The 27380-nt window shown below is 39.1% G+C and overlaps 2 protein-coding genes across 2 annotated transcripts in view; one reads left to right on the plus strand and one right to left on the minus strand.

The window, feature by feature from the left end:
• Cfap70 (cilia and flagella associated protein 70) overlaps positions 1-27380 on the minus strand; it is a 100760-nt gene that overhangs the window by 12348 nt on the left and 61032 nt on the right. The window contains exons 16-20 of the mRNA XM_047552512.1: positions 25764-25895; positions 20428-20553; positions 18192-18325; positions 17961-18076; positions 17396-17620 (exon numbers count right to left, since the gene is read on the minus strand). Coding sequence (XP_047408468.1) covers positions 17396-17620; positions 17961-18076; positions 18192-18325; positions 20428-20553; positions 25764-25895 — 733 coding nt within the window. The remainder of the gene's footprint in view (positions 1-17395; positions 17621-17960; positions 18077-18191; positions 18326-20427; positions 20554-25763; positions 25896-27380) is intronic.
• Positions 2643-4336, plus strand: LOC124984643 (ankyrin repeat and SOCS box protein 12-like). Its single transcript, XM_047552517.1, has 2 exons — positions 2643-3652; positions 4068-4336. The coding sequence occupies exons 1-2, from the start codon at positions 2827-2829 to the stop codon at positions 4199-4201; spliced, it is 960 nt and encodes a 319-aa protein (XP_047408473.1). The 5' UTR covers positions 2643-2826; the 3' UTR covers positions 4202-4336.

Consider the following 27380-nt stretch of genomic DNA (forward strand, 5'->3'; position numbering starts at 1 on the left):
GACCATTTAAAAAAAAAAACAAAACAAAAAAACAGTGCTACCCACTGTTGCCTGGAAGTCCATTGTCACAGTACCCACAGGTTTGGTAACACGTGGCTGCCGCCATCTTGGGACCACAGCCAGGGTCTGTAGGTTTCCCACCAAGGCCACCATCATCTCCGGGCATGGCTACTTCAGTCTGGGGACTCAGATCAGAGTCTGGAGATACACTGGGGTAACTACAGGTCTGGTTGCACCTGAGGTCTTTCTACTCAGTGTGGTATCTGTCTGCCTCTTTGCAGGGTTGCTCCTCTGTGTGAGAACATCCCTGGTGGTCACTCTGCAAGTTGAAAGGGCATTAATATCTTGGAACTGTAGCAAGACAGGGCCTGGAGAAGCTGAAGTCCAGGTCCATCAGTTTGCAACTGGGTTTGCATGAGCAGTCTGGGTCTGGCAAACCTATGAAATGTCAGAGACTAGGGGCTGTTCCCTGGGGGGAGCACAGGTTGAAGAAACTGGAGAAAACTGGGCTCTCTCCAGCTCAGTGACTCTTGAAGTGCACAGGGACAGAAGGGGCCAGCTATGATGGTGGGAAGACTGTAAGAGGGTGTGTAGGCATCTTGTTGTCAGCTCACCCACCCTACTGGTCCAGCACCCACTGGACTGGAGCTAACATCAAACTTCAGACAACCCATCTATCTGCAGAGAAGGGAAAATGAGAAAATTTTTGAAACCCAATGGAAACAACCAATTAATTTTCCATTGAGACTTTACTCCTTTTTTAAATTTTTTTTTTGCCCTGTCTCACACCTCTACCATCTTTGAATCCAAATATTTTTCACGCATCAATTTATTGAGAAATGGGATGTCTGAATATGACAGTTTTGTTGTGTATTCTTATATTTTTACTTTTTGTTTGTTTGAAGATATGTTTACTCTGATTTAAACATTACATAATGTATGCTTGTATCAAAGTATCATGATACCCCATTAACATGTACAATTTTATGTCATGTTTCAGTCAAAATATATTTTAAAAACTTCAAGAATATTTTCCAGATTAAAAGACATTTTTTTAATTTATTTTTATTGTAAACAAATGGGATACATGTTGTTTCTGTTTGTGCATGGAGTAACAGCATACCATTTGTGTAATTATATATTTACATAGAGTAATGATGTTTGATTCATTGTTATTTTTTCCTCCCCCCACCCCTCCCACCCCTCTTTTCCCCTCTATACAGTCCCTCCTTCCTCCAGTCTTGCCCCCCTCCCACCCCCCATTATGTGTCATCATCCGCTTATCAGTGAGATCATTAGTCTTTTGGATTTTTGAGATTGGCTTATCTCACTTAGCATGATATTCTCCAATTTCATCCATTTGCCTGCAAATGCCATAATTTTATTATTCTTTATAGCTGAGTAATATTCCATTGTATATACATATCACAGTTTCTTTATCCATTCATCAATTGAAGGACATCTAGGTTGCTTCCACAGTCTGGCTACTGTGAATTGAGCAGCTATGAACATTGATCTGGCTGTATCTCTGTAGTATGCTGATTTTAAGTCCTTTGGGTATAGGCCGAGGAGTGGGATAGCTGGGTCAAATGGTGGGTCCATTCCAAGTTTTTTAAGGAATCTCCATACTGCTTTCCAGAGTGGCTGCACTAATTTGCAGCCCCACCAGCAATGTACGAGTGTACCTTTTTCCCCACATCCTCTCCAACACCTATTGTTGCTTGTATTCTTGATAATCACCATTCTAATTGGGGTGAGATGGAATCTTAGTGTAGTTTTGATTTGCATTTCTCTTATTACTAAAGATGGTGAACACTTTTTCATATGTTTGTTGATTGCTTGTAGATCTTCTTCTGTGAAGTACCTGTTCATATCCTTAGCCCATTTGTTGATTGGGTTATTTGTATCCTTCGTGTAGAGTTTTTTGAGTTCTTTATATATTCTGGAAATTAGTGCTCTATCTGAAGTATGAGTGGCAAAGATATTCTCCCACTCTGTAGGCTCTCTCTTCGCATTGCTGATAGTTTCCTTTGCTGAGAGAAAGCTTTTTAGTTTGAATCTATCCCAGTTGTTGATTCTTGCTTTTATTTCTTGTGCTATGGGAGTCCTGTTGAGGAAGTCTGGTCCTAAGCCAACAAGGTGAAGATTTGAACCTACTTTTTCTTCTATAAGATGCAAGGTCGGAGGAAGCTTTTACGTCCTTCTCCCTATCTCACTCTCGGGAATTGGGGAAGAATGAAGGGTACCATGTTACTAGGTCCTAAAGAAGGGGGAAAGGAAATGCAGAGAGATTAAATTTGTAGAAATTAAAGAAGCTCCAGCGCAGATGACAGTGTGCTAGGTGAAGCTGAGCCTTCTCAGGCCTTTCGGCAAAGAGGTGGGAACTTCCATAGTTCATAGACCTCACCTCTGTGTGCATTTTAGTGGTGGAGCAGGGTATATGAGGACGTGCTCCAAACAGAAGCCCTAACCTCCCCAAGCACCTGTTAGTTAGTTCTTCCAGGACCTCCCTACGGCTAGCCACCTCCTCTAGCTGGGATAGCTCCCAGAAAGGCACTGGTAAGATAACACGGCTTCCGGAGCGGGGGTGGAGGATAGCCTAAAATTAGCCCACTGGACCAAGTCAGACTTGGAACCAACTACGAGCTTTTCTGCTGGGTTGCTAACAGTGGAGGCAGAGGGCCCCTCCTGCTGTAGCCTGGGGCAGTAGGGGCTCCCCATTCAGGGTCCACCAGGGCCCAGAAGCACTAAAGAAGTCCAGAAGAAGCGACCCAGATCAGCGTGGCCTCAGGTGAAAGTCCTACCTGGCATATCTTCCTCCTTGTAATGAAAGTAGTCCTGTTAAAATCAGTCAAGATGAACCTCATGGACGTCACTAAGATCTTCTCCCTCCTGCAGCCCGAAAGAGAGGAGGAGGACACAGACACAGGGGAAAAGCAGGCTCTCCATCAAGCAGTATATGACAATGACTCCTATACCTTGGATCAGCTTCTACGCCAGGAGTGTTACAAACGTTTCATCAACAGCAGGAGTGGCTGGGGTGTTCATGGGACACCACTGCGCTTGGCTGCTTCCCGTGGACACTTGAGCTGTTTGCAGGTCCTCCTGGCACATGGTGCTGATGTTGACAGCTTAGATGTCAAGGCACAGACACCACTATTCACCGCCGTCAGTCATGGCCATCTGGACTGTGTGCGTGTGCTTTTAGAAGCTGGTGCATGTCCTGGAGGTAGCATCTACAACAACTGTTCTCCTGTGCTCACAGCTGCCCGTGATGGTGCTGTTGACATCCTGCAGGAGCTCCTAAGCCATGGCGCAGAGCCCAATGTCAAGGCAAAACTACCAGTGTGGGCATCAAATATAGCTTCATGTTCTGGCCCTCTCTATTTGGCCGCAGTCTATGGGCACCTGGACTGTTTCCGTCTGCTTTTGCTCCATGGAGCAGATCCTGATTACAACTGCACTGACCAGGACCTACTGGCTCGTGTTCCAGAGCCCCGCACCCTTATTGACACCTGCCTTTACCATAATTGTGATCCAGAGTATATTCAGCTGTTAATTGACTTTGGTGCTAACATCTACCTTCCATCTATCCCTCTGGGCCTGACCTCTCAAGCGGATAAAGGTGTTGCATTGCTGATGCAGGCCCGAGGTGAGTGAGCAGACCAGCCCCATAGGCCTCCTAGCTTGTAGGTCCCAGGGTCCCAAATCACTCTTCAAACCAGTCCTCGAGGATGAGTTGAAGAAAACTCCAATTTTCTCCTTCTCCTGGGTCCTTAGTGGAGAAGAAGTTACTGATTCAATGTTATTTAAGAAAGAGTTACTAAGATGGAATGGAGGGACCACATGTTCAATTTCTGGTCATGTCTCTGCAATGACTTTTTTCTGACCTTGAGCAGGCTCTCTACCTCAGTGCATTCCCATGATACCATGCCTTGGGAGTGGGGAAGGGGACATTTCTTAGAAGGAGAAGATGTTAAGGCTGTGACAGACAGGGAAAGGAGGATATAGCTTGCCCAGAATTACATTGAGACTTTCTCCTCATGACCTGTTTCTTCTTGCTATAGCCATTCCACGGTCACTCCTATCTCAGGCCCGTTTAGTTACCCGCAGAGTCCTGCACCAGGCCGGCCAGCTACAAGCCTTCGACCAGCTGGATATTCCCCCTGTGTTGATTAGCTACCTCAAATACAAACCGTGATCTTGCAATGTTCCAAGCAACCCACGATGCCTCCAAAACCCAGGTAGCTGTAGGGCATGACAACCCACTCAATTGGAGCTTCTCTCCCATATTATCCTCCACTATTAAATCATCAGCAAAATAAAAATAAAAATAAAAAAGATGCAAGGTCTCTGGTCTGATTTCAAGGTCCTTGATCCATTGTGAGTTGATTTTTGTGGAGGGTGAGAGATAGGGGTTTAGTTTCATTCTGTTGCATATGGATTTCAGTTTTCCCAGCACCATTTGTTGAACAACAGGCTGTCTTTTCTCCATTGCATATTTTTGGCACCTTTCTCTAGTATTAGAAAATTGTATTTATTTGGGTTTGTGTCCATGTCCTCTATTCTGTACCATTGATCTACCTGTCTATTTTGGTGCCAATACCATGCCGTTTTTGTTACTACTGCTTTGTAGTATAGTTGAAGTTCTGGTATTGTGATACCCTCTGTTTCATTCTTCCTGCTAAGGATTGCTTTGGCTATTCTGGGTTCCTTCTTATTCCAGATGAATTTTACGATTACTTACTCTATTTCTGTAAGGTATGTCATTGGGATTTTAAGTGGAATTGTATTGAATCTGTATAGCACTTTTGGTAGTATGGCCATTTTGACAATATTAATTCTGCCAATCCAAGAACATGGGAGATTTTTACATCTTCTAAGGTCTTCCTCAATTTCTTTCTTCAATGTTTTGTAGTTTTCATTGTAGAGATCTTTTACCTCTTTGGTTAGACTGATTCCCAAGTATTTTATTTTTTTTGAGGTTATTGCAAATGGAGTTGTTTTCCTCATTTCACTTTCAGATGTTTCATCGCTTGTGCATAAAAATGCTTTAGATTTATGCATGTTGATTTTATAGCCTGCTATTTTGTTGAATTCATAGATGAGGTCTAGAAGTTTTCTGGAGGTTGTTTTTGCATCCTCTAAATATAGAATCATGTCATCAGCAAACAGTGACAGCTTAACTTTCTCTTTTCCTATTTGTATCCCTTTAATTTCTTTGGTCTGCCTAATTGCTCTGGCTAGAGTTTCAAGGACAATGTTGAATAGAAGGGATGAAAGAGGACATCCCTGTCTTCTTCCCAGTTTTAAAGGGAATGTTTTCAGTTTTTCTCTATTAAGAATGATGTTGGCCATGGGCTTAGCATAAATAGCCTTTACAATGTTCAGGTATGTTCCCACTATCCCTATTTTTTCTAGTATTTTGAGCATGAAAGGGTGTTGTATTTTGTCGAACCCTTTTTCCGTGTCAATTGAAATAACCATATGATTCTTATCCTTAAGTCTATTGACATGATGGATTATGTTTATTGATTTACAGATGTTAAACCATCCTTGCATTCCAGGGATGAACCCCACTTGATCGTGGTGCACAATTTTCTTAATATGTTTTAGATACGGTTTGCCAATATTTTGTTAGGGATCTTTGCATCTATATTCATTAAGGATATTGGTCTAAAATTTTCTTTCCTTTGCCTGGTTTGGGTAGGAGGTGATATTAGCTTCATAGAATGAGTTTGGTAGGGTACCCTCCTTTTCTATTTCCTGGAATACTTTGAGAAGTATTGGAATGAGTTCTTCTTTGAAGGTCTTGTAGAACTTGACTGAGAAGCCGTCTAGTCCTGGGCTTTTCTTGGATGTTAGGTTTTTAATGGCTTCTTCTATTTCATTACTTGATATTGATCTGTTTAAATTGTATATGTCCTCCTGGTTCAGTTTGGGAGGAGCATGTCTCTAGAAATTTGTCAATATCTTCGGTAGTTTCTATTTTGTTGGAATACAGATTTTCAAAGTAGCTTCTCATTATGTTATGTATCTCAGTGATGTCTGTCGTGATATTTCCTTTTTCATCACAAATTTTAGTAATTTGAGTTTTCTCTCTCCTTCTCTTTGTTAGTGTGGCTAAGGGTTTGTCTATTTTGTTTACTTTCTCGAAGAACGAACTTTTTGTTTTGTCAATTTTTTGAATTGTTTCTTTTGTTTCAATTTCATTGATTTCAGCTCTGATTTTAATTATTTCCTGTCTTCTACTACTTTTGCTGTTATCCTGTTCTTCTTTTTCTAGAGCTTTGAGCTGTAATGTTAGGTCATTTAGTTGTTGACTTTTTATTCTTTACTGGAATGCACTCCATGCAATGAATTTTCCTCTTAGTACCGCTTTCATAGCGTCCCAGAGATTTCGATATGTTGTATCATTGTTCTCATTGACATCTAAGAATTTTTTTATCTCCTCCCTGATGTTTTCTGTTATCCATATTTCATTCAATAGCATATTATTTAGTCTCCAGGTGTTGGAGAAATTTTTGTTTTTTATTTTGTCATTGATTTCTACTCTCAGTCCATTATGATCTGATAGAACACAAGGCAGTATCTCTATTTTTTTGCATTTCCTAAGGGCTGCTTTGTGGCATAACATATGGTCTATTTTTGAGAAGGTTCCATGTGCTGCTGAGAAAAAAGTGAATCCACTCATTGATGGATGGAATATTCTATATATGTCTATTAAGTCTAGGTTATTGATTGTGTTATTGAGTTCTATGGTTTCCTTGGTTGGTTTTTGTTTGGAAGATCTATCTAGTGGTGACAGTGGTGCATTAAAGTCACCCAGAATTATTGTGTTGTGGTCTATGGTGATTCCTGAAATTGAGAAGGATTTGTTTGATGTACAGGGATGCACCATTGTTTGGGGCATAAATATTTACAATCATTATATCTTGCTGATTTATGGTTCCCTTAAGCAGTGTGAAATGTCCTTCTTTATCCCTTCTGACTAACTTTGGATGGAAACCCCCGCTTTTTTACTGAGTCCTTGTGCATGGTAGGTTTTTCCCCATCCTTTCTTTCACCTTTAGACTGTGGATGTCTTTTTCTATGAGATGAGTCTCTTGCAGGCAGCATATTGTTGGGTCTTTCTTTTGAATCAATTATGCCAGTCTTTGTCTTTTGATTGATGATTTTAGGCCATTAATGTTCAGGTTTATTATTGAGATATGATTTGTATTCCCAGTCATTTGGCTTATTTTTGGTTTTTAATTTGGCTTGGTTTCTCCTTTGAGTGGTTTTTCTCTAAGGTAGTTCCTCCCTTTGCTGACCTACATTGCCGTTTTTCATTTCCTCCTGATGGAATATTTTGTTGAGAACATTCTGTAGTGTAGGCTTTCTATTTGTAAATTCTTTTAACTTTTGTTTATCATGGAAGGATTTTATTTCATCTTGAAATCTGAAGGTTAGTTTTGCTGGGTATAGGATTCTTGGTTGGCAATCATGTTCTTTCAGAGCTTGAAATATGTTGTTCCAGGCCCTTCTGGCTTTTAGAGTCTGGTTTGAGAAGTCAGCTGCTATCTGTATTGGTTTCCCCCTATATGTAATCTGATGCTTTTCTTTCACGGCCTTCAAAATCCTATCTTTATTTTGAATGTTAGGCATTTTCATTATAATGTGCCTTGGTGTGGATCTGTTGTGATTTTGTACATTTGGTGACTGTAAGCCTCTTGTATTTGATTTTCCATTTCATTTTTCAGGTTTGGGAAATTTTCTGATATTATTTCATTGAATAGGTTTTCATTCCTTTGGTTTGTATCTCTGTGCCTTCCTCAATCCCAATAATTCTTAAATTTGATCTTTCCATGATGTCCCATAGTTCTTGGAGATTCTGTTCATGATTTCTTACCATCTTCTCTGTTTGGGCAACTTTTTTTTCAAGATTAAATATTTTGTCTTCATTATCTGAGGTTCTGTCTTCCAAGTGGTCTAGTCTTTTGGTGATGCTTTCCATTGAGTTTTTTATTTGGTTTATTGTTTCCCTCATTTCAAGGATTTCCGTTTGGTTTTTTTTGAGAATCTCTACCTCTTTATTGAAATAATCTTTTGCTTCCTGCAGTGCTCTTTCAACTACTTATTGGTATGATCATTCATTGCCTGCATTTGCTCTCTTATCTCATCCTTTGCTTCGCGAATCATCTTAATCATGTATAATCTGAAGTCCTTTTCTGACATTTCTTCTACCATACTGTCATTGGATTCTATTAATATAGAATCTAGATTTGTTTGGATCATTTTCTTCCCTTGTTTTTTTTTCATGTTGTTCATGTATCTTCCCCTCTATCAGTGCAGATCTGGGGTATTGCAGATTCCCCCACAGGCTTATAGTGGCCCTATAGGTTTCCAAAACCTTTTCTTTAAGGGGAGATCAATATTAGCAGTGCCCAATTCAGACACTATGCAATCCTAGACCAAATAGCCCCTATGAGGACAATAACAAAATTGTCATAATAAACAGAATGAGTTCAAATATTATCTTCAGTATAACAAACAGATTTGCAATAAGGTCTGCAGTTTCTAATGGAGGACAAAGAGGATGCAGAGGGATGTAGGATATAGCTGTCAATAGGATAAGAAAAGAATATACAGAAGTTCTAGATAATAGAAAGGGTGAGAGTGTAATCAAAAGAAATTGGGTGTTAGCATGCAAAAAAGGGAGAAAGAGACTCTGAGGGAATAGGTAAACAAAAGGAAAAGAGAACAAGAAAAGTAAAGAAATAAAAACTTAAATTTTTTCAATAAGGAGAAAAAATAAAATCTACAGTATAGCAGTCATATAGTATTCAAACCTCCCAGTCTTCAGTAGCCTGATGCATGAGAAGTACCTGACAATGAGCTTCAAGTCTCCAGCAGGTGCCTCAGGATGGGTTTTGCCCCACCTAAAGATCGGAGCTACGGCTTCCAGGATTATCCAAGATGGCCTCTCTGGCTTCCAAATGTTTCGGCAAATGGGGAGCTGCAGCTCAGGGTGTGGATGTGGTCAGCTGGAGGTCCTGGAGGCGGAGTGCGGTTGGTCAGGCAGGGATCCTGGAGGTCGGTGTGTTTGGTGTGGTTTCGGGATCCTGGAGGCCGGTTGCAATCAGTCGGTCTGGGGTCCCGGTGATAGGGCACAGTCACTTGGTCTGGGGGGTCCTGGCGGCAGGGAGCAGTCAGTCAATGTGAGGGCCCCAGAGGCAGGGAGTGATCAGTCGGGCTAAGGGATCCTGGAGACGTGGCTCAGTCAGTCCGGCCAGGGGTCCTATGGGGCCTGGCTGTTGTCTCAAAATGGCGGCAGCCACGTGTAATCAAAACTACAGGTACTGTAACAGTGAAATTCCAGGCAACATCAGGCAGCTGGCGCTCTGCTGGAGGTCGGCAATCAGTTTTCTGACTGTTGTTGGACAATCGGGAGGTGAACCTTGTGCGCATTAGGTGATGATAGGTGTAAGGCAGGCGATGGACAGGCGAGAGGCAGGCAAATGGTGCATGATAGGCGCCTGACAGTGAGCAATCTGCACTCAAAAAATGCGTCGATATGCTGGCAGACTGCAGGTGATCACAGCAGACAAATGGGGTAAACAGCAGGGGTTATATAAGCAGCAAAAACTGCCTCACCAAGAAACAGATATCCTCTGCTTGAAACCAGAGTTACAGAGCGACAAGGAATGCAGCCTCCCTCTAGTCTACCATCTTGGATCTCCCCTCTTTCTTTCTTTCCTAAAATCATCTTTTAAAGTGCTGAAAGATAATAACTAGCAATTACAATCTATATGAAACAAAAATGTCCTTCAAAAATGAAAAGAAAGACATTCTTAGACTAAAACCAGAAAGATCATGACTAAACAAAATGAAATATTAAAGTGTGTGTCACAGGCAAAGCAATCCAGGGTGAGAAATTGGAGATGCAGAAGAAATGAAAAAAAAAAATTACAATGGTGAATATATGAAGCCACCTAAAGAATATTAATAGTTTAAAACAGTAATAGTGATAATAGTCACAGCATCTTGTGGGATTAAAAGACAGAAAGCATTAAAATATATAAAATATAGCAGGAGATACAGCTCAATGGCAGAGCACTTGCTTAGTATGTACAAGGCCCTGGATTTAATCTCTAGCACTGCAAAAAAATAAATTATATAAGAATAATTTATAATCTAATAGAAGGAGAAAATGGAATAACAAAATTTCAATCAATCTCAAAGAAGGCAAGACAAGAGAGAAAAAGGAATACACACGCTCTCATGCTTACGCTCGCATATACCATGCTAAATACGAAGCATACAGTAACACTGTTCCTGAACACCAGGATATCAACAATGTAATACTCCAATTAGAAAAATAAATATGGTTGGATAAACGAAAGCAAAACCCAAGCAATATGGTATTTCTAAGAGATATCTAAAACACAATCACAAGAAAGCTTGAAAACAAAAAGATGGAAAAGATATATCATACAAATACTAACAACAAATATAAGTAGTGTAATCATATCACAGAGTGAAAGTGCAAACCATCACTAGGTATATAGAGTGACCATTCAATGAAAGACGGCTTGATTAACAGGAGGACAAAACTTCTTAATGTCTGTGCATCAAATAACTGACTCCCGATATACGTAAAACAAAAATTTGGCGGAACTACAAGAATAAATAGACGCATTCTCAATCAGAGTAAGAAATTTTAAAATACTATTCTTGGTAACTGAGAAGACCTATAAAATAAAAATATATGAAAGATTTGAAAAAAAGAACTCAGGGAAGTGAAGGCAAGAGAAGAACCGTCCCCCCCACACACCCATAGTGTACTCAGAATCCTTGAAGAAAAGAAAAAAGACACTAAATACAAGAAATAACAATACAACTGTATTTTAAAAAGGAAAAACCAAACAACAAAAAAAGAAATCTTGGGGCTGAGGAGGTAAGCAGTCGAGTGTGTGCTTAGCATGCATGAGGCCCAGGGTCTCATTCCTAGCACAACAATAAAAAAGCTCTGAGTACTATTTTTTAAAGGAAAAATCAAAACAAAAACTTCAATAACAAGGACTCAAAGTTGAGAAATTACAGCAATATAATACAACAAAAGGAGAAAATTGAGAGAAAAAATTGTGAAATGAATTCACAAAGTCAATATTTGATTAATAGTTTACAAAAAGAAAGCACAAGGAAGGGCTGGGACTGTTGCCCGGCACACGTGAGGCACTGGGTTTGACCCTCAGCACCACATGAAAATAAATAAATTAAATACAGATATTATGTCTGTCTACAACCAAAAAATATATATATATTAAAAACAAAGAAAAAAGAAAGCACTACGAGAACACCAGTGAGGAAGTAACCAAAGAAACGACCAGAAATTGTTCCAGGCCTAAAAGGGCATGGATCTCCAGACAGACAGAACCTACCCAGTGTTCACATCAACAAATGAAAAGGAGAACAGCTAGACTTCTCCCATTGAAATTTCGGATTAAGAGAACAACATCTGATATTAAAATTTCAGGTCAGTTATAAAGCACTGGAAATCAGAATGGCACTGAGCTACTCATAAATGAGACTGCTTTAATAGAAGGCAATCAAGAATTTCCTCAAATTCTGAAATTATTTCTGACAATGTTTTTCATATTTTTTATTATGTAAGTTTTTAAGCACATTAAGATTGAAAGAACAGTAAAACATCCTCAAATACTCCATGTGAATTCAAAAATCACCATTTTTGTCAATATTGCTTTTGTATTCATTTATGTTTATGTATTAAAAAAATGCTCTCATAATGTAGAAATATACTCTTATTCCTAGGTGACACATGCGAACATGTATATTATTTATTAAAGGATATAATAGAATAAAGATATTTTTATGCATGAGTGACCTCAGTAGATTTACCACACATAGATTCTTAGGAAGTTGATGGAGGAGGTGCCCCACCAAAATGGAGGAGCAAAATATGAGGGAGGAAACTGAAGAATCCAAGAAATAATGTATCTTGAGGTGAAAAGAGAATTTCAGAATCATAGTGAAGGAATGTCCCAGGTGAAGAGCTGTCCATCAGGCCAAGAAAGCAAGAAAGAAGCCTAGTGTGGTGGTGCACAACTGTAATCTCAGCAGCTTACGAGGCTGAGGTAGGAGGATCACAAGTTCAAAGCCAGCCTCAACAATTTAGCAAGGCCCTAATCACCTTAGCAGACCCCATCTCCAAATGGAAAATAAAAAGGGTTAGGAATGTAGGATGTGGCTCGGTGGTTAAGCACCCCTGTGTTCAATCCTTGATACCAAAAAGAAGAAGGAAAAATAGAAGGCTTTGGGAGGAAGAAATATCTCTAGGGGAAAAAATGGACTCATGCATTTGAACATATGGAAAATACTAACAGATATTTAACAATCATTTTTGAGCATTTGGGAAAAAAACAAAAAGAGGCAAAAAGGAACACAAAAGACTAACCTAATGAATCAATTAGGTGATTATTAGTTCTTGGGAAAATGAAGCTATAAAAGAACAAAACCAAAAGAACAATACCATTGAAGCTGTGCCTACAATCTGATCCCTGACATTGAGACCTCCTCAAAGAGACCCATGCAGGTGAATCTTTTCTGTACTGGTCTCTAGACTGGACAGCTAGAAATAGCTCAGCAGAGAACAGTATTTATATAGAAATAATAGTATAAGAATTGACATTGACGTATCATACTTAAGAAATGCACGCCAGGTTCTGCCAAGTCATAGTCTCCTGGTCCCCAAGTTGCATGGTCTGCACCAGGCACCATACCACCTGTTCTTTATGTGGGATCCATTCAGTCCTGCTACTAAAATTGACCACCTGTCTTGGGAGCAATGGTGAAACAACAGTTGACTGCTGCCTAGGCGAGGCCAAGGCTGACCAAAATAGATAAGAAGTCCCTCTGCAGAGCCTGCTTTAACACCAACCTCATACCAAACCACTTAACTTTCTTTGCCTCAAAAATAAGAACTAACTCCTTAGAATTAAGACACCCCACCCACATGACATCCCTTAAACAGGGAAAGCTTTTTTCTGCATGCACATGCCTGCTATTGCTACATGACACCTGGGATGGAGGACTTCCATCCACCCCTCTCCGGTCACCTTGCCTAGCTTGAGGACCTGTAACTCCTAAACTTTTCCATTGCGGTTGTTACCGTTGAAGCTGTGCCTACAATCTGATCCCTGACGTTGAGACCTCCTCAAAGAGACCCATGCAGGTGAATCTTTTCTGTACTGGCCTCTAGAAAGCTGCTGGGGACAGTAGCTACCTGTTAATAGAGAAACCCAAAAAGTTTCTTTCAAAACACTGCCATCACGTGGGTCCACGGAGTCCCACAACCTAGGAACTATTTAATTCTTTACCAAAGAGAGCCAGGTCCTCCCCCATTGGCCAACTCTGTGCAGGGAGGTCAACCAGCCACATAATCTGAATTCCTGGCTCTTCCTACCACTTCTGGATTGGATGAAATCCTACACCTCAGGGCATGGCATATGACTTCCCAAGCAGCTGCCAGAGGGCCAGATGATGCAACTTGGAAGTATGAGTGAAATGAACACCCCATATGATGAATTCTGACCCTGGGAGAGAGAGGAGAAAAGACTATTCAGAAGCACAGAGAGTCTATACAACCTGAATGCTCAGAGATGTCCCACAAGACCAAGCCAGGTGTACATACACAGCAACCAGCTTGCCTTTTGCAGCCTGTCATAATGAAATGTTTGCTACAAACATAATTACACAGGTTCACATCCCTCTCTGCCTGCCTTGTCTTTTTCTTCACTGTCTGTGGAATTAAACCTTCCGGGCAAGGAATTAGTTTCAGTTCCTACTAAAACAAATGATTTCACAATAAAAAATTAAAGTGATCACATTAAGATGGCACGAACTGGGGCTGTAGCTCAGTGGCAGAGCGCTTGGCTAGCACGTGTGAGGCCCTGGGTTCGATCCTCGGCACCTCATAAAAATAAACAAATAAAGGCACGCTGTCCATCTACAACTACAAAAACAAATTTAAAAAATATATATGGCACAACCATAAAGCAAAATTAAAGAGAGCAACATTTTAAACCCAAAGCAATAAAGAAAAACTACTCAAAATTTAAGGGCACCAATCAGTGAGTTAGAGAACAAATAAAGATTAACAAAACCGAGGTCTGGGGATGTAGCTCAGTGGTAGAACCCCACTGGGTTCAAATCCCAGTACAGCAAAAAAAAACCAAAAACCAACAATAAAACACCACGAATAATGTAATGTAAAACACAGAAGATAAATATGAAAAGAATTAGGATTAAATAGTTATTGAACACCCCTTTTTGCCAAAAACTCAGGCTTTGTTTTATAGTTGAGTTCTGTCAAACCCTAAAGTCAAAATCAATTCCTATTATATCTAAGTTGATACATAATAGAACAGAAAGGCTGACTAACAACCTTTTTTTTTTTAGTTTTTTTTAACTGATATACAATTGTGTATATTTATGGGGTAAAAGGTTATGTTTCAATATCTGCATACTTTGTGAAATGATTGCTCAAGCTAATTAGCATATCCATCTCCTCAAATCTTTCATCATTTCTTTGTGATAAGAATATGTAAAATCCTCTCACTCAGCTATTTTGAAGTGTACATCATTATTAACTATATTCACTGTACTGTGCAATAAAATACCAGAACTTATTCCTCCTATTTTGTTACCTTTTTATTTATTTATTTGTGGTGCTGAGGATCAAAATCCAGTGCCTCACACATGCTAGGCAAGCACTCCACCACTGAGCCACAACCCCGGCCCTACTCCTTCTATTTAAATGAAACTGTATTCATTACAACATCCTTTCCCTGCTCACCCCCACGACAATCTTGATTATAAAACTAGATTGTTATAAAACTAGATTATAAAGCTAGATTGACAAAGGTGAGGCCATTTCATTTATAAACAAAAGCGCAAAGTTCCAAAATAAAGTATGAGCTATCTAAATCCAAAGGTATAATTAAAAATCAATGCATTGTGATCAAATAACTTATCCCATGAATGCACTGATTATTCAATATAAAAGAAATCTAGGCAGGGTGTGGTGGTGCACACCTGTAATCCCAGTGGTTTAGGAGGAGGAGGCAGGAGGATTGGGAGTTCAAAACCAGCCTCAACAACTTAGTGAGGTCCTAAGCAACTTGGAGAGACCCTGTCTCTGAATAAAGTAAAAAAAAAAAAAAAAAAAAAAAAAGGCTGGGGATGACTCAGTGGTGAAGTGTTCCTGGGTTCAATCCCCAGTACCAAAAATAAAAAGAAATTTCTCAGTGTAGTTCACCATATTAATAAATACAGGAGAAAATAATTATATTCTTTCAACTGATAAAAATAACTTGAGGGGGACTGGGGAGATAGCTCAGTCAGTAGAACACCTGCCTGGCATGTGTGAGACACTGGGTTTGATCCTCAGCACTACATTAAAAAAATAAAAATATAAAAGTATTATGCCCATCTACAACTACAAAAAAAATTTTTTTTAAAGGAACTTGATAAAACCTAACATCTATTTATGAAAAAATTATTTGGAAATTGAGAATATAAGAGATCTTTCTTAATTCTGTAAGATTACTAGTAAAATTTTGTAACATTTTATATTTAATAGAGAAACTTTATTTTTATTGGTGCATTATAATTACACATAGTAGTAGAATTTATTATACCCTATTTATACATGTACATAAGTAAATTGATCCAGTACATTCCATTTCCCTCCCCAACACCCTCCCCAATCAGTTTGATCTGCTCTGATTTCCCTTCTATTGCTGTTGTTAATATTTTAATTAGTATAATTATATGAAAAAGTGGGATTGATTATGCAATTGTATATGGACATCATGGACACAGCATAGAGACTTTTTTTTTTTTGATATTAGGGATTGAACCCAGGGGCACTCAACCACTGAGCCACATTCCCAGCCCTGATTTAAAATATTTTATTAGAGACAAGGTCTCATTGAGTTGCTTAGTGCCTTGCTAAGATTCTGAGGCTGGCTTTGAACTCAAGATCCTCCTGTCTCAGCCTCCCGAGTCGCTGGAATTACAGGTGTACACCACTGCACATGGCTGCATAGAAACTTTTTTGAGAGAGAGACCCACAATGCGGCCCAGGCTGGTCTTGAACTCACAATCCTCATCCCCAGCAGGGATTACAGGTGTGTTCCACGTGGCCCAACTAAGAAACTTTAAATTTATTACCCTTAAGACAGGGAAGAAGACAAAGTTGATAACCACAACAACTAAATAACATATTATTAGAGGAAATAAAAACATAGTAGTTGGCTGGGGTTGTGGCTCAGTGGTAGAGCACTTGCCTAGCACATGTGAGGCACTGGGTTCAATCCCTAGCACCATATAAAAATAAACAAAAAAGGTATTGTGTCCATCTACAACTAAAAAAATTTTTTTAAAAAATCACAGTCCTAACCATTCAACTCCTAAGTATTTACCCAAGAGAAATAAAAGCATATATTCATACAAATACTTGTAGATGAATGTCCCAATAGTTCCAGATGGAAACAACCCAAATATCTACCAACAGGTAAACAGATAAGCAAATTGTGCTTATAATAGGAACCATCTTAGCAATAAAAAAGGATACTCATAGCATGGTCAATTATGCTCAGTGAAAAAAGTCAGACAACAAAGAGGACATACTATGTAATTCTATTTAATTCTAAATATTTTAGGGAATTCTAGAATTTTAAAATTCTAAAAAATGTAAATTTGTCTGTACTAACAGAAAGCATATGAAAATGGGTGCTGGAGAAACGAACACAGTTGGGAACAAGATGTTTTCATTACCTTAACTGTGGTGATGCTTTTACATATCAAAGTTATCAAATATTTAAATGGTGCAGTTTATAAAATGTCACTATCTCAGACATACTTAAGGTGTGCACAAAACATAATAATGCACATATGCAAAAAACACACATTTTGAATATATTAGAAAGACTGATTTCCTAAAGTAGAGGAAAAGAGAATGTTAATGAACAATGGAGAAAATGGAGTGCATAAATAAACAAAATAGCTTTAGAAATCACAAGACAGGGTCCTTACCCATGTAAAGGTAGGAAGGGAAGGAGGAAAAGAAAAAAATTCACTCTACAAGAATGGGACACTTATGAAAGTAGTAAACTCTGGAAAACTCAAAAAACAATATTAACAGAAGCTTCAGACCATTAATCATCTGAATGAAGAAATGTTTAGAAGTCTTTCCTACTGTCATTGAAATTACTAAAAATTACAGTATACATTCATTTAACATACTTAGTGCCTATTTTGTGTTAGGTGCTATTCAGAAGGTCAGTATGTTTCCCAGTAGTTATTCGCCATCTCCACCCTCTGCTCCTACCTGCTGGGGCTTCCACCTTGATTGCTGCGTTAGAAGAATCATTGTTGGCTCCCCAAGGACCTATACTGGATTCTATATTCCCTCCTTCTTCAGGGTACTCTACATTTCCAATGCTCTTTCGCTTTGTTACTTGTGCTTGAAGCATCCGTGCCTGAAGCTGTTTGGCAGCCTCATGAAATGCCATTTCCATTCGAATATCATTGTTTTGAATTTCATAGTACAAACCTGAGGAACGAAGGATATTGAAATAAGTGTAATTTCCTACTATCATACATGAAGAATTGTGACCTTTGACTTATTTCCCCCATACTTTTTTAAAAAAATTTTTAGTTGTAGATGAACCCAATACATTTATTTATATTTTTCATGTGGTGCTAAGGATTGAACCCATGCCTCACACAAGAGAGGCAAGTACTCTACCACTGAGCTACAGCCCCAATTTTTAGCAAAGTTTAGGAACTATGTGATGAGCCATTCAAAGAGTAAAAAGGGAAAGAGATTCTTACGATGGAAACACACACACACACACACACACACACACACACCCCACAGGAAAATAACTTACCAAGCAAAGTCCAGGCTACAACATTGGTTGGTTCCAAGCAAGTGGCATCCTCAAAGAAAATCTCGGCTTGCTCATAGTTTTCCAACAAGACAGCCAGGACACCACAGAGCAACAAGCTGAGGAAAGACCATGGTTAACAGCACGGTCCCAGGTCACATTTATGGAACCTACACAATCTCATATAAAAGTTTATCTACTCCTACTCATCCCTCAACTCCTTTCCATCTCTACCTCTGGATATGACTCTCATTTAGGGAAAGGGCTTTCCGAAAACACTCTTGTGCTTTGATGTTGTCTTCAGTTAGGAGGCAGAAGGCACCATAGTCCAGCCAGTGATCCAGGTTCTGGGGCTCACGGACCAACCTCTAGGCAGACAAAGCATCAGGATGTTAATTAAGATGTTATTTTGACACTTTGTCCTACTTTTTGTGCTTATGACATCACAGGTAAGCACTCCATAAATACTGTAAGTTCTATAAAGGCATAGGCCATGACTACTTTTTTACTTACCATGGAATCCCAAATGCCTAGCATAATTACTATTCTGGCTTTAGTAGGTGGCCAAAAAATATATTGTTGAAATAATGTAAAAATTGAATCCTCAAGTCATTTCTTCCCATTAGATCACCTTTAAGTCATCTAATACCTTAAGTGTTTAAAGATTCATTTTATGGGATATCAACCATATATAGTAATTTCTACCATAATCTTGATATAGCAAATGTAAATTCATCTCAAAATCTGAGACAAAAATGGTACCTCATGAATGAAAACCACAAATTTTGCTTAAAGAAATTAAAGAAGAAATAAATAAATGGGAAGACACCCCATGTTTGTGGATTAGAAGACTTAATATTGTTAAGATGTCAATACTACCTCTGTAAGCAATCAACAGATACAGTGCAATTCCTATTACAATCCTTAACAGTTAAACACAGAATTGCCATATGTCCTAGCAATTTCATTCTTAAATATATAACTCCAAATAATTAAAAATAGGTATTCATGGGCTGAGGTCATGGCTCAGTGGTACAGCACTTGCCTAGCATGTGTGAGGCACTGGATTTGATCCTCAGCACCACATAAAAATAAATAAATAAAAGTATTGTGACCAGGTACACTAAAAAATTAAAAGAAAAAAAACAGGTACTCAAAACAATGATTACACAAATGTTGAGTTTGAGAGTTTTTTATATTCTAGATACAAATCCTTTACTAAATACATGTTTTACAAATATTTTCTCCTGATCTGTACTCTTCTTTCTCTTATGTCTCTCATGGAGCAAAAGTTTTAAATTTTGATGAGGTTCCATTTATCTCATTTTTCTTTGATTGACAGTACTTCAGTACTATCTCAAAACTCTTTAACTAGTTCTAGCCCAAGAAGATTTTCTTCTATTTCTTTTAAAAGTTTTAATGTTTTATGTTTTAAATTTACATTCATCAGCCATTTGGTGTTGAATTTTGTACAATGCTTACATTAGATCAAGGTTAATTTATCTTGCATATTGAAGGGTTATGGAAAATAATATTCCTATAAGATAGCTCCCGAAGAAAAGCTGAGAGATATGCAGCTCCGGAGGAGGGAGGGGAAACTAGCCAAGAAGCAACCTCGTAGTAAATCCTTTCCTAATAACTAACCACGGGCCCTGAAGGGAAGGGATGGATACTGAATGCTGGGCTCTGGACTTTGACCTTCCCCCACTGCAGATTAATCCTAGAGGGAGGCACAGCAAATATAGAAACTCTGGGAAACAATGGATCCCAGAAAAAGCAAAGCAATGGGCAAGAACTGAGTACTCATCCTTCAGGATCTGGACTGCTACCTCCCCATATAACAATGAGTTTCAACCTTTTTACAGCTACCTTCCTAAGTTGAAGTTTCAACCTGCACAACTAGCCCCCGACTGTCCCAACTGCATGTCCTCAGTTTCCAATGATTAAACCATCCTCATTGTACCCTATAAAACAAAAACCCACTCTGTAACCAACAGACATTTTCTCATCCAGAAAATGAGCCCCTACCATGCCAGAGTCCACGAACAAATAAACGGATTCTCTGAATCTGTTGAGGTCTGCATCTGTCATTTTGGGCCTACACATATAGATACGCAATTGTTTTAACACTATTTGTTGAAAAGATTATCTTTTCTCTATGGAATTTCTTTTACATCTTGTCAAAAACCAAATACCCTTACTGTGTGGTTCTATTTTTGGGCTCTGTTCTATTGATCTTTGTGACTACCCTTCACTAATCAAGATTTATTTTTATTTTAATTTTTTGCAGTGCTGGGGATCAAACCCAGGGTCATGTACATGCTGGGCAAGAGCTTTCTACCACTGAGCTATACCTCCTGCCCCAAAAGTATGGTTTTCAATATTCGAAAACTACTACCCATATTTACATATTTACACCCATATTTTACAATAATAGTAACAAAAATCACTGAGAAAGATGTTTAATTACCTCTTTATAATATACTGCTGCCATTTCAAAGTTCTCATTTACCTCTGCTTCAAATGCAAAGAGTCGAAGCTGTTCACTGCTTGTATGAATGGTTGAAACAGTGCTTTGGACATCATCTGGCATGGCCTTGTCAATATAGAGATGTTAAACAAACAAAATGAAGCCATTCCAGGGTAGAGAGGGTTATGGGATTAACCAGATATAAGATACAGTCATGATATCTAAGATGATATTGAGCTTTCTTATGGTCTTGCCAAGGCAGGAAAAGAATGAGAGAACCAAGAGACAAATATCAAGGGTGAAAGGGAAGCTCAGGTATCTGAATACCAACAGTCTGAGCTCATGGAAGTGAGTAAAAATTGCTTAAGGCAAAAACAACTCTCCTCAACCCTCAGGGTAGGCAGTGTCCCTCCTCAAGTTACCTCTGACCTCAAACAGCTTCCTTTATTTTCTCTAGGACAAATATTATCATTTTTAGGTGCCGCGATGTGCAAAAAGTCAGCAAGTTAGTACTAGCTGAAGTTTTTAAAACATGAAGAAAACATGAGAGGGACTAGGGCTGTAGCTTAGTGGCAGACTGCTTGCCTAGCATGAAGGAGGCACTGGGTTCGATCCTTGCCACCACATAAAAATAACTAAATAAAATAAAGGCATGTCCATCTACAACTACAAAAAAAATTAAAATAAACAAACAAACAGGAAACTAAGGGTAAGGCTTTGAAAGCCAGATCTGTAACTTTAGGGGGATAATTAGACTGATAGATCCTACAAAGGAGACATTTTAGAAATAGCCAGGAAGGTAGACATAAAACCAGAAAAAGAATATATCATATATTCCCAGTTTGGAGACCAATTCTGGTGTAATTAGAAATCTCCTGAATCAGAAGTCATGGCCAAGCAACAACCCTAAAATTCCTTAATTAAAAGTAAAAAAGATAGCAGTGACTTTGACAAGTACAGTAGCTAAGGAATGTGAAGAGTAAAGCTAAGGCCAGGCATGGTGGTCCACACCTGTAATCCCAGGGACTTGGGAGTCTGAGGCAGGAGGATCAAAAGTTCAAGACCAGCTTCAGCAACCTAGGCCCTAAGCAACTCAGCAAGACCCTGCCTCAAAATAAAAAATAAAAAAAGATAAGGGATTTGGCTCAATGATTAAGTGCCCCTGGGTTCAGTCGAAGGAAGGAAGGAACAGAGGGAGGAAGGGAGGAGAAAAAGAAAGAAAGAAAGATTGATTGATTTGAGATGAACCAAAGAGCTTCTGCTCTCTGTCCTTTTTAGTTTGATGATTATGACCTCCAAATCCTTTTAGAAACACAATTCTATGCCCACACCTGAATTACTCTACCTCTAGTATCCCATTCCCAGAATCCACTTTCTAAGCCTTCCACCTTTTTTTATCATTTACTTCACTTAAAATAGCTTCTTGACTCCATTTACTTCACTTCCAATAAACCCATCACTTCCCAAATGGATCAACCTGATCTCATGATTACCTACTTATACTCCTCTCTCACCAGCACACTCAAATCTCGAGCATCCTCATCCTTTTCCTGCATTTGTCCTGAAACCTCCCAAATTAAAACAAGCCCACAGCCGGGGGTCACGGCACATGCCTGTAATCCCAGCAACTCAGGAGGCTTAGGCAGGAGGATCACAAGTGTAATACAAAACCAATACTTGCTCTTTCAGGTGCGGCCATTTCTCCCCGCCTCCCAACCACTTGTCAATCTGTGCTTCGCCAGCCTCTTACTTCATAGGAATTTCTGGCCTACACTACAGTCATTTTCCTGCTTCCCACATTCTGTCCTAACATGCTAGCTAGCTATTGGTTCATCAGCCAGCTTGCAAGTATTCTCCTCTGCTATTGGTTCCTTCCAGTCTGGGAGATTCCAATATCTGGGAGAAGCATCCAAGCCATCTTTCTCTTTTCCTTTCTTTTCACCCCGGAGCAGACGTGCTAGTTGTCTGCATAATAAAGTCTCTTGCATGAGACCTTGTGTCCAACGTGGATTTTTCTGGGAGCTATTGTCCAGCCGCAACTGAGATGGTCATGTGCAGTTCCACAGGAGGGGCTGGAACAGCGCGGGTGCGGAGCTGAGCTGCATTTTTCCTTACAACAAGTTCAAGAACAGCTTCAGTTACTGAATGAAACCTCAGGAACTTAGTGAGACCTTATCTCCAAATAAAAAATAAAGTACTGGGAATGTGACTTAGTGGTAAAGTGCCCCTGGGTCCAACCCTTAGTACCAAAATAAATCAATTAATCAAAATTTTTTTAAAAAGTCTACAATCTGATGTCTTCATTCTTGGACAGGTGTGTTTAACTGATCCTTGGAAAAAAGTGAATAGGTCTGGGGTTGTAGCTCAGTGGTAGAACACTTGCGTCAAAAATATGTGGCACTGGTTGGATCCTCAGCACTATATTAAAAAATAAATAAAGGTATTGTGTCCATTCACAATATTTAAAAAAACAAAAAGAAAAACTGAATAACTGTCGAGATATCTGAGCCCTCCCAGAATCTTGTGGCATTCAGTCTTAGCTGAAGATCTTTAATACTCTCAGTAATCTCTGTATTTGTCCTGGTTTAGCAACAAATTTTTCTCTTCAACCTTTTCATTCAACCTGCATCCCCTTTACTTTCAATAAAGAACTTATCTCACAAGGTAACAGAAATAATTAGCAAGAAACCCTCAGTTTTTTACCCCACACCTAAGTAGTTTATTTCTGCATCAATTTTTTTGTTTTGTTTTGTTTTTGGTACTAAGGATTGAACCCACTGGCACTTAACCACTGAGCCAAAAACCCAGCCCATTTTGTATTTTTTTTAGAGACAAGGTCTCTGAAAAAGTTGCTTGGGCCTCACTAAGTTGCTGAGGCTGACTTTGAACTCTTGCCTCAACCTCATCCCAGCTACTGGGATTACAGGCAAGTGCCACCCTACCCTGCAATTTCTGTATCTATTTCTCTCTTTCTCCTTTCAATCTCAGAGGAAGAGGCATTGAGTCCCTTCTGTTTCAAGGCTGATCCTTGGTCCTTTCCAGTTGTATAACCTGGGCTTATCATCACTCATCTCCTCTCTTTCCACAATTCTCAACTTCTCCCACTGTGCAGACTCCTTTTCTAAACCTGTGGATGTGCTCAAGGTTTTTCCATCTTAAAAAGAAAATTCCTGTAATTCCTAGCTTTGACTTTTCCACTTTTTTCCTTCATTATCCAACTTCCTGATTTGATATTAACCTATTTCCTAATCACAGACTTACTCTTCAGTGCGTTATATATATAGAGATAGATATAAAATCTATATATCTATAGATAGATATATAGATTTTTTTTTTTTTCAGTGCTGGGGATTTGAACCCAGGGCCTTGTGCTTGTGAGGCAAACACTCTACCAACCAAGTTATATCCCCAGCCCTAATGCATTATAATTTTAATCCTCCCCATTAGTGCAATGAAATTTCTATGTAAGGTTAACAATAAGCTCCTTATTGCCAAATCCAATGAAAACTTCTCAGGTTTTGTTCTCCTTGAATTCCTAGGAGTAGCTGACAATGTTGACCACTTGTTCTTAAAATTCTCTTCCCTTGGCTCAAGAACTCCACTGACTTCTGGTTCTTTTGCCTCCTTAATAATTCTATTTGTCTCCTTCATCAATTCTTTCACTCAGTCATCCCTGAAAAGTTTGTGTTTCCTAGGATTCTAGAACCAGTTTGCTCTCTTTCATCCTGTTTTTCTCAGGCAGCCCCGTCAATGACAGTAGCATCCATATATCATGGCTCCCCAAATCTCATCTCTAGGTCAGATGTCTTCTTTAGCAAAACCCCACGGGAGCCAAAGTTTAAAACTGAACTCAACATCACCTGCATCTCATCAAGTTTACTCATGTTACACTCCTTGTCCTGGTTAATGTCAAAATCAATAACTCAGTCAATGAGCCTTAAACTCAAGAATTTTTTACTCCTCTTCCTCTTTATTATGCAATAGTCATCAAACATCACCAGTTTTGCACCTCCAACCTACCTTCTATAATTGCTATCAGAATGGTTTTTATAAAATGTAAACTGATCATACTATGCTCCAGCATAAATTAGTTTAATTTATTCCTCCCAACTGCTAGTGAGAAAAAAGTCACAAGTTCTTTGTTTAGCATACAAGCTATCCCTTCACACTGCCGAAGTTCCCAACAGGAACGAATCCCTAGTTTCATCTCCTTCTTCTCCACCTCTTAACCAATTCAGCCTGTGCTCTTGAACTCTGCAATGTCTATATATATCATATTCTTTGCAACTTCTAAACCTTTGTGATGTTCCTGTGACTCGATGCTTTGAGACATCTATCTAGAGAACTTCTTTTCAGCTTTGAAGGCCCAGCTCAAGCCACAGCTCCTCCGTGAATTCCTCTTTCCCAGCAGGAAACAGAGCACTTGTTCATGAGGCTTCCCTAATCTGCTCTCCAATGAACACATCCCAGTCACAGAACTTACCTCCCTCTACTGCAGCTATTTGTATTTCGCGCCTGACTCCTCCACTGGGTAAGAGTTCTTTAGGGACAGAAGGCGGCAGCAATTCCCATACTCAACTCTCGATTGCTTTCCAAATGAAATCATCCATATCATCCAGGCCCGAGAATTAAGGACTGGTCTTTTACTCCTACAATACTGGACACTCTTGTCCTACCTCTTCAAGAAGGCTGAACCAGGTCAAAGAAAAAGTGACAGTGGAAGGGAAGAAGAACAAATAGAAAGAAGAGGCACCGCTAGTAAGAGACTGCCATGGGCACAAAACAGCTTTGATTTTGTTGTTCCTTTCAAATAAACCGCAACTGAATACACACAAAAATTTAGAAATGAAGGCAAGGTGCACAAATAAATATGCAAACAGACAAGTGGGCTAGAAAGTAGAAATTTTCTGTCACAGAAAAGGCATATTTGAAATGTCATTGCCGTTTGGTAAAATATCTGAAAACTTACAGTTTTTCATTGTTTTTACTATTCTAAGAATTAAGAATCGCGAACAGTCACAAAACAAATAAAATGACAATTTTGTTTCACACTTTCCCTAGCCTAATTTGTCTATTTTTGACAATTCCATTACATTTTTTGAAAGTCATAACTTATTTTTCTAGGAAACTGAAAAAGCATAGCCCTTGTTCTCCCCAAAATTAGTCTTATATTTTAGGCAGTTTCTTACTCATCTTTGTTTTCAGTGCCTAGTACAGAGTAGCCACCTTAATAAATATTTGTTGAATAAGGAAGAAAGGAAGCAAACAGAGTGGGAGTATTTCAAAGGCAGTCTTGATGCGCTACAGAGACAAGAGCTCTCGGTGTTGACACCTACCTCATTTAGGGCCACATGCATTTGATCTACCAAGAACACATAAAGCTCACTGATAAATGTCTGCAGTTCCTCCTGGCTTTCGAAGGACGTTGTCCTCAAATATTTCTCTCTTACAATCTTTACCACCGCATGCTGCAAGACATACACAATGCCTTCTAATAACACAGAGCAGCTTCCAGCTGACAGCACATCTCTCTAGGACTTTGGGACTAAGGTTCATCAAAACTTTAAATGGGGGCTGGGGTTGTGGCTCAGTGGTAGAGCACTTACCTGGCATGTGTGAGGCACTGGGTTTGTTCTTTAGCACCACATGTAAACAAATGAATAAAATAAAGGTCTACCAACATTAAATAAATAAATAAAATAAAGGTATTGTGTCCATCTACAACTGAAAGAAATTTAAAAAAAAAAAACTTCAGATGGTGGGGCTGGGGTTGTGGCTCAGTGGAAGAGTACTTATCTAGCATGTGTGAGGCACTGGGTTCGATTCTCAGCACCACATGTAAATAAAGGTTCATTAACAACTTAAAAAAAAAAAACTTGAGCTGGTGATAGGTTTCTCCCTGGGAGACCACTAGACTATGCGCTCTCTGACATTACTCCAGTCAACGTGCTCTATCTTTCTTGACATCACCATCATTACTAATAGGGGCAATGCAGGACTCATATCATGTGAAGACAGTTATATAAATAAGCATTTGGCTTATGTGTTATGTCTCTCATAGTGGCCATATGATTCAAGGCAGAAAGGGAGAAAGGCCTTGTCTGAGTCCAGAGAATGGAAATCTGGTTATAATGCTTCCATGTACAATCTCATAAATTATTTCACACTTTGGCACCTAAGTTTCCTTATTAAGTGGACATGTAGTTCTAGTATTATTATCTGTAGAAGAGAACTGAAAACCACAGAGAGGAAACAGAATAAAAACTTAAAATGCTATGCAAATACAATGGGTTCTCCTTATACATGATTTGAGATCCCCATGGTCAACTGTGGTCTGAAAATATTACATAGAAAATTTCAGAAATAAATAATTTGTGAGTTTTAAGTTGTGCATCCTTCTGAGTAGCATGATGGAATCCTGTGTGGCCCTGCTCCGTCCTGCCGAGGATGTGAATCATCCTTCTGTTCAGTATTTCCATGCTGTCCACTACCCACCCATCAGACACCAAGTAGTCATCTTGCTATAACACTAATCTTTGTGGTTCGGCAGTGCTTACATTCAGCAACCTTTATTTTACTTAATAATGGCACTAAAGCACAAGAGGACTGACGTTAATTAACAATTTGGACAGGCCAAAGAAAAGGCATAAAGGGCTTCCTTTATGTGAAAAGATGAGAGTCACCACATGTATTTATGTTATAGAAAAAAAAATAGTACATACAGGGCTCAGTACTGTCCACAGTTTCAGGAATCTATGGGGGGTCTTGATACATAACCCACAGATAATAGGGGACTAAAGTATAAACCATGTTGCTATGGCCAAGCAGCTTCTTTTCTTCTCTCCCTAAGCTAACACCATTGCCAGGATTTACAGGAAGCACCTTCCATGCATCATATTATTTAATTCCCAAATGAGCCCATGTGTTAATATGAATATTATCCCTCACTGATA

This window comes from Sciurus carolinensis, chromosome 5 (genome assembly GCF_902686445.1).
Source record: "Sciurus carolinensis chromosome 5, mSciCar1.2, whole genome shotgun sequence".
In the NCBI taxonomy this organism is placed as follows: domain Eukaryota; kingdom Metazoa; phylum Chordata; class Mammalia; order Rodentia; family Sciuridae; genus Sciurus; species Sciurus carolinensis.